We start from the raw sequence: 8,130 nt of genomic DNA, 5'->3' as shown, positions 1-8,130 counted from the left end.
GGCCATGATGGAATAATCTTTATTTCAAATTATTCACATCCAACAAAACAAACCCTTAGTTTACTGCAGGCCCTAAACCCCCCACAGCCAGAGACTGTACCCCCCCCACAGGGAGAGACTGTAAAGGGAGAGGCCCGTGACCCCCACAGCCTGTGACCCCCGCCCCTCAAACCCCCCACAGTCAGAGACCGTGGCCTTCTACAGCTCCTCCCTCTGAGGGAATCAAACTAAACATACTTCACATTCTGTCATTTGCCCAGATCCCAACTTAAAAAAAACAGGTTGTAAACAATTTCACTATTTACAAAAGATAAAAAAAATGAAATCAAAACAGATTTGTCCCAAATCCTGCAACACTGAAGTAAGTGAGCAACCAATCAACTGAGTTAATGCTATTTATTTGCTAAATACATCCCAGGGTCCAAAACACCCTGAGTTTTCCATTTGGTTCCTCACAAAAGCTTTTTATTAAAAAAGTGAAAATGCTTTACATGTAATGGTCAAAATGACCAAGGAGGTGTTTGTGTGACTCTCCACAGGAGGCAGTACGGTCGCTCAAATGTCCATGTCGAACTGACTATCGTCTGAGGAGAACAGAGGAGATAAAGTGTAACAGTTAAACAGATAAAGTCAAACACAGTCAAAAACAGTGTTATACAGTTACACACAGTTATACAGTTACACACAGTTGGACACAGTTGGACAGTTGGACACTCCCTGTACAGTTCAAACACAGAAACATGAGGCTGTTCCTCTGTCACATGTTCACCAAGTTCAGTCAATAAAACACGGCTGCCATCAGTGAACATGTGACCTGAGCCTGTCGTTCAGAGGCAAATTCAACAGGTCCAGGGTCAGAAAGACTTTAAAACTAATATTTCACCACAAATACACACATCTCCACGAGAAACTGGAGCCAACGGACCAATATCAGAGCGTTTAGGAAACTGAGTTTTAGCTCAGGTTTGTCTGCTCTGAGGTCTAAACTACAGTGATGTCTGCCCCACAGGGGCCCATAGAGACCCACAGGGCCCCATGAGGCCCCACAGAGCCCCACAGAGCCCCACAGAGCCCCACGGAGCCCCACGGAGCCCCACGGAGCCCCACGGAGCCCCACGGAGCCCCATGGGACCCCATAGAGCACCACAGTACCCCTTAGAGTTCCACAGGGCCTCACAGAGCACCACAGGGCTCCATAGGGCCCTATAGAGCACCATGGGGCCCCATAGAGCACCATGGGGCCCCATAGAGCACAGGGCACCAGAGGGCAGAGTCACAGGGCAGAGACAGAGCAGACCAACATGTGGAGAGGGCACATGTCCCGAACACCGAACAAGGCCCGTCCTGCTGTGGTCTGTCAGCAGATCAGAGCCGCGCTCAGCACAAGTTCAACAAAAGAGACGCAAATACACGAGGTCATCGTCAGGTCAGATGTCCCACGTGTGTTTGTCTAAGCCACAAATGACTGATTTAGGCTCAGTGTTGATGCTGTGACCTGATATAGTCGCACAGACGTGAAAGTTACTGAGCTCGTGATGATTTGTGTATCTAAGAAAGTCCATTCTTAAAGAGACTCAACTCTGTATTTTGTGTGACATTTACTGCACTGAAACTCAAGTCAACATTTACCTGGAATCTCTTTCTCTTCCTCTTCCTCTTCCTTTAGCTCTTGCAGTTTGCCCAGGGGGTGTGTGGCTGGTACTGTGACCCCTGGGATCTGGGGCAGACAGCACGGGGGGGTCCGGGCGATGGGCGAGTTTCTACAGTCCAACAGAAACTTCCTGTCGTAGATGATGCGGGTGCCTGGAATCACAAGAGAATCAAAAATATAAACTCAGAATATCGGCCTGTAAAGATCAAACATTTGAACCACAAAACAGCACGACACGCCACGAAACAACACGATACGCCACGAAACACCACGAAACAACACGATACGCCACAAAACAACGCAAAACACCACAAAACACCACTGCAGAGAGACATTTAACCCACTGACACGAGAAAAGTGATGCAAGATAATCCCAGAAAACTTATTTTTAATTATACAGTAAAAAAGCACAAGCTGCAACAAATAAAACGACAGAATGAAGCAAAAAAATAGCTCTCTCCAGCTGACCTCTGACCTCATTACAAAAAACCCAAACAAAATATACAGTTCCAGCTTTTATACACTGAACGTTAAATCGATAAAGTGATCATCATAACAGCCCAGAATCAGAACACAGAGTTGTTTTTTTATTACAATTTTCCTTGACATTTAAATTCCTTGAACTATTTTGGAGGAAAACGGCACCAAAACCAGTTTAAATCAGCTGACCAATCACGTCACAGCAACATCACGTGACCACCATAGACTGTATATATAAACAGACATAGATAACGTGCAAGTCGCTGGGTTCCAAACAGGAAGTGATCATGTGCGCGGTTCCCAGCTCCATCGAATGTTAGCAATAGGTTTGATTGACAGTGTTGCTAAGCGCTCGCCCACGCTCCTGATTGGCTCTTTGGTTGCTATGATACTCGCGGTCGGAATTCAAACATGTAACTCTGCTCCAGATTAGCCTCTATACCTGCTCGAGCCTCGATGAGCTTCATTTGGAGCTGAAGCTGTGGTGGCGTCTCACTCGGTCACTTCTTTATACAGACTATGGTGGCGCTAGTGAGCCGTCCAAACTGTCAGGTATGAAAACAAACTAAACCTTGGTCTGGAAAAAGACTTAGAATATCCTTGAAAAACAAAAGACTGAAGTTTTTGTTTACAATTCTTCCCATCGTCTCAGTTACATTTATAGTTCTGAGTAACGGTAAAATGTGTTAATCTCATTTGATAACAGTTATAAAAATACTCTGATGTAAACGAGTTCAATTGCACAGGATCAAACCCTTCGTCTCATCTCAGCGTGGGTCTTGTTCTTGGGGAGGCTTGTATGTTTATTTAGTCTACAAGAACATCTATGGGCCGGGCTGAGGAAGGGGAGGCGGCTTTTTCCTGGAAACCAGAGGACACAGAAATCCTTTTTAAAACGCAGGCAGCAAATTGGAGCCATGTGTTTGGTTCTTCGACAGCAGGACGAGCGAAACGTGGAGATCAGCAGTTTTTCAATAAGGTCTAAGAGCGATGGAATGAAACGAGGCGGATCTGCTCAAAGCTCAGATTTTAACATGTCTGGAAGAGGGAAGTGAATGTTATGAGGTTAACTGATTATCAGGTATTCAGGTCATAACCGCAAGAGAATAAAAATAAAAAAATCTTTCAAAACAGCTCTGTCCCTGTAGAAGTGATTTACTGTTGAGATCGTCCTAACGCAAAATAAAACAACCCGACTGACGATGGCGGCGCCCACGGAAACTTCAGGACTAAAGTTGCAAAAACTGAAGAAAAAAAAAAAAGTTCAATTCATGTAAAGTGCTTCTTTTTCTGGCTGTTTATGATTGGAACATGTTTAATAATGTAAACTAAACAAAATGGAGGATGTCCCTGTTGTTCTGGTCGTGGGGTCGATACTCGTGAATCATCGTTAAATCGTTTTTGTCTCATAATAATCACAACACAAACTTTATCTGTATATCCCTGATCTGGAAGCACAAACATGACAAAACTATAAATAACCTGTTTAACCAATGCAAGAATCAGGGGATTTCAACACATGTCTGCAGACGTCGAAACTACAGGGGCAACATTTTTATAAACAGATCAATGTAATGGAATATTCTGCAATTTTGCAAAGAAAATTACTTAAATAATTACTGTTTTTGATTTGCTCAAAGCCAATGATAAAAGACGACAAAGCCAATGACTCGTAAAGGTGGAGTTTGAAATTGAATGACTATTTCCTAGACGCCATTTTGTCAATCTGCCCCCGCTTAATCTCCACCTGTGACACGCCCACTGTGCCACGCCCACTGTGCCACGCCCACTGTGAAATCCGCACTTCCTTCTCCAGTTTTATTTTCTTAATCGTTGATACTCGTAGGATTCGGCAGCGTCGCGTCGTCATTTTGGCTTAAAAAAATGCTCTGCTCTAGTGTGACGTGCATCTGTCCATAGGGGGCGCTACAGCTACACGCCTCTTTATTGTGACGAAGTTTACGGCGACGTCAGCTCCATTGGACACTGCAGTTTTCTAACTTGAAATCAGCTGGATTTGTTTCTTTTGTCAAGTGGTTTTAGAAGAATATTGTGATTTAAAATGTTTAAATTATAACAGAATGATCCACAGAGATGAGAACCATAGAGACACAAGCTCAAAAAGCAGCCCTGTCTGTATTTAGATTATACAAGTCGAAAGTCCATATAAATATTTGGAATAACCACATTACCCTCCGCTGTGTGAGAGCTGCACCCAGTCATAAACTCTGTTGTGATAACACAGAGCGTCTCTGCTGTAGGGGGCGCTCTGATTCACTTCTTAAACATTGAAGTTTGAACTGTTTTGCCAAATGGAAAACATGTTATGTAACGTCCCGGAGCAGCGTATCCCGGGACAAAGGGGCGCGAGCGAGGGAGGAGACAGGGGGAACTGGGGCATGGAGAGGGGGCAGGAATGCAAGTGTAAGCTGCTTCAGAAGGTGCCAGACTCGTAACGCACGTACAAACTATTCAGGGAGGTCTGTTTACTGCGAGAGGCGCCATTTTGGGGACTTTTCAAATGCATCCAGATACAGTTGGTTAATACAACAGTCCTGACCGTTTATTTGAATGATTATGAATGATTATTTATGACTATTTGTGATCATTTATGTTTCAGTTTATTGTATTGCGATTTTAATGTCTTTTATTTATTTCGAGCACATTTATGGGGTTCACTTAAAGCACATTTCACAAATTAATCCTTATATAAGCCCAAAAAGGAGTGGAACAAAGAAAACTTGCCTTTAAACCTCGGATTGTACTGAACACATTTACATAACATTATTTTTCTACTGTCATTATTCATTCTGAAACATTTCAAACTATTCATGGCTTTACATTTAGTCTCACAGGCGCCATTTTGAGGACTTTTGACATTAATAAATTAATAATAAATTAATTAATACAACAGTCTCACTCCTTTATTAATCCTTAAACTTTAAATTAAAAAACATATTTTCTCAATACATTTTTTATTTTTATTATTACTATATTTAAAGTTAATTTGCAAAAACAGATTTGTCTTTTTTAAATGCCACTTCAGAGGTTTACAGTTTGTCTTTGCACAGTCACACCTGCACCAGTTTTTAGTGTTTTAAATGGACTTGTATTTGTTTTCTCTCCTGAGGCTCTCCCTGCACAAATAAAGAGAAAAAATACATAAATAATCATTTTAAACTGTATTTTGAGCTGCTGTGTGTTTCCCATTGTTGATTTCACAGTTAAATTTAAAGTCAAAAGTTGAACGTGACGTAACCGTGTTTACAAATCACCTTTCCCTCAGTCAGCAGATCTGTACAAAACACTTCCTCATTTCCCTGTGTTCTGTATGTGTCAATCATAACTCGTACATAATGTTCTGGCCAGTTCTGAACTCGCACAAAGTTTTGTCGTGATTGGACGTCGAGGGGCTGCCTGACTCCTCCACGGACCAATCAGACGACAGCAGGAGCAGGCCGTGTGATCCGCCCACAGCAGAACTCGGGTCACGAGCTCACACTTCTGTTGTTGTTAAATAAAAGGGGGATTGCATCATATGTATCTATGGTAGATGCATTTGGCATATAGTTTAAGACGAGCCGTTTGTGTTGTGTAAGACACTTATATAAGCCTCTGTTATGAAAGACAAAAACAGGCTATTGCAGCGTGTGTCCAGGGAGCTTTGGACACTTTTGTTTACCATTTAACGGTTTGTGTTAAATCCTCTCACTTTGTCATGAGGTAAAGGAGCTGTGCTGTTTGACCCACTTTTACATCATCTGAAACTGAGTAATGTAGTTTAACTCAAGTCTACAGGGCTGCACAAGTTAAAACAATACTAAGTGCATTTTTCTGACAACTTCTGTGATTGTAATCAGATTATTTATGTATTTATTCATTTATTTCCTCATGCCATTTCATTTTGTTGGCATCTAAAACAAAATAATCAGACATCTAGCATAAATACAGCTGCTATGTGCCTTGGCATGAACAAACGGAACAGGAAGAACATTCATGTTTTTTAGTTTAAAGTTAAAAAGTTGCACACTAAACAACTCCAACAGTTTTGACACAACTGAAATATGAACTGATAAAGCAACCCAAGACTTCAATGCATTTCAGAGCATGTTTGTAGAAGCTTTTCCACAAAGACCCCGTGACATGTTCAAAGCATGTTCTCTACATGTTTACTACATGTTCTCTACATGTTTACTACATGTTCTCTACATGTTTACTACATGTTCTCTACATGTTTACTACATATGTACTGCATGTTCACTACATGTTTACACCTGCACAACTTTGCCCAAATAGTGAGGTTGACTCCATTACAGTCCACTGTGCAGCCTGACTCTGCACACACACAAACACTGAGGCTCCAAGTCTGTGTGTGTTCACAGAGTGTGTGTTCACAGAGTGTGTGTTCACAGAGTGTGTGTTCACAGAGTGTGTGTTCACAGAGTGTGTGTTCACAGAGTGTGTGTTCACAGATAATTTAAAGAGGCAAATGCAATAACAAGAGATGACGTGAAAAAGCAGAAGTAAAAGTGCAGAGTGCAGCTTTTTCAGACTCTGTTGTGGTAAAACATTGAGCCTCCTCCTCTGGTCTAGTGGTTTATATTTACAGACCCTGAGGATGAAGTTCTTGGGTGCGACTTTAATTCACCGCTACAGGCAGCTGTTAATTAGCATAATCATCACCAAGCACAGCTCTGCAGAGCCTCCACCTGCAGAGCCTCCACCTGCAGAGCCTCCACCTGCAGAGCCTCCACCTGCAGACCTCCAGCTCTTACCTCCGGGTGTGGTGGAGAACAGAGTCCCTCCTGGAGTCTGGCTGTAACAGTCCGGCAGCTGGGACCAGTCCTTGAGGGTCAGGACGCGCGTGGGGATCGGGACGCTCTTCACCTGGTTCCCGGATGAGGACATGGCGGTGCTCAGGGTGGAGGAGCAGTGGAGGAGGTGTGGAGGAGGTCTGGAGGTGATGTGGAGCAGTGGAGGTGTTTGTCCAGGTTGTGTCAGTGGAGGTGGTCAGACGGGGATGAGCACAGACTGACCTATGACCTCTGCCGCCAACAGTTTTATAATCACAGATTAAGATGGACTCGTCGCTCTCGGCTCTTGGGTCTGTGTTTTGGCTCTCGGCTCTATTCTCTATTCTCTTTGCTCTTTGCTCTCTTCTCTCGGCTCTCTTCTCTTTGCTCTCTTCTCTCTGCTCTCGGCTCTCGGCTCCTCGGGCTCTCCTCCACGTGCTGCAGGTTTGTTGCAGGTTTGTTGCAGCTCGTGGTGTTTTTGTGCGGGGGGTGAGACTCTGTGAGGGCCACGTGGTGAGTCACGTGGGCAGAGCAGAGGGTGCGCTCGTTTTGTTTGAGCGGGGCTTCTGTGGGGGCGGGGTTTAAACCTGAGGCACCTCCTCCAGACAAACACTCATCCACCTGCAGATCAAGTTCAACAAAAGCAGCGCACTCACAGAGCTGGGTTTATTTCACTGCAACAGCGCCCCCTGCAGCCCGTGGCCCTGCCTCACAGGAGGTTTAAATATCTGTGGGTTCAGATGAAAGTTCATCTCCCCTGAGACTGTCAGAGCTTTGTGTTTCACTCAACAGATTTAGAGCAGAATGAGACTCACAGGGTAAAGCCTGAGGTCAGCAGAGGTCAGCAGAGGTCAACAGAGGTCAGCAGAGGAGTCACCATGGCAACAGTAAACAGAGGAGGGTCCATCTCAGAGGGACAGGTCATGTGACAGATCAGTCACGTTTAATATTGTATTTTTAATAGATCCAGGGGTTTAATATAAAAGGAATGTTTAATCAGTTTATCGTGTTTTAGTTTAAAGATTCAGGAGCTGAGACTGACCAACCAGAGCTCTCCTTCAAGAGCAGACTCTGGTTAAACTCAGGGTTAGAGGAATAACACGGTCAGGCTCAGAGCGTGAACCACGGAGACTGAGTCAGGGTTTAGGCTCGACATCAGCAAACTACGGCCCCGGGGCCACACACGGACCTTTGGGTTTATTAATC

General features: G+C 43.9%; 1 protein-coding gene across 1 annotated transcript; it reads right to left on the bottom strand.

Annotated features, from left to right (window-relative positions):
- On the bottom strand, positions 1 to 7,408 carry eif4ebp3l (eukaryotic translation initiation factor 4E binding protein 3, like). The gene is made up of 3 exons (XM_033974362.2): positions 6,907 to 7,408; positions 1,630 to 1,803; positions 1 to 584 (listed from the first exon to the last, which is right to left on the bottom strand). Exons 1-3 carry the CDS (start codon positions 7,037 to 7,039, stop codon positions 556 to 558), a joined length of 336 nt encoding a protein of 111 aa, XP_033830253.1. The 5' UTR covers positions 7,040 to 7,408; the 3' UTR covers positions 1 to 555.
- Between the last annotated feature and the right edge of the window lie 722 nt (positions 7,409 to 8,130).

The sequence above is a fragment of the Periophthalmus magnuspinnatus genome, chromosome 10, assembly GCF_009829125.3.
Source record: "Periophthalmus magnuspinnatus isolate fPerMag1 chromosome 10, fPerMag1.2.pri, whole genome shotgun sequence".
Taxonomy (NCBI): Eukaryota; Metazoa; Chordata; class Actinopteri; order Gobiiformes; family Gobiidae; genus Periophthalmus; species Periophthalmus magnuspinnatus.
Note: the sequence above shows the minus strand (reverse complement) of the source record. Positions and strands in the feature narration are given on the sequence as shown.

Excerpts from the sequence above, each read along its gene's own strand:
- eif4ebp3l (XM_033974362.2), bottom strand. The coding sequence starts at position 7,039 with ATGTCCTCATCCGGGAACCAGGTGAAGAGCGTCCCGATCCCCACGCGC. Across the intron at positions 1,804-6,906 it reads GTTCTCCACCACACCCGGAG|GCACCCGCATCATCTACGAC; the intron begins GTAAGAGCTGGA and ends TTGTGATTCCAG. Across the intron at positions 585-1,629 it reads GGAAGAGAAAGAGATTCCAG|ACGATAGTCAGTTCGACATG; the intron begins GTAAATGTTGAC and ends TGTTCTCCTCAG.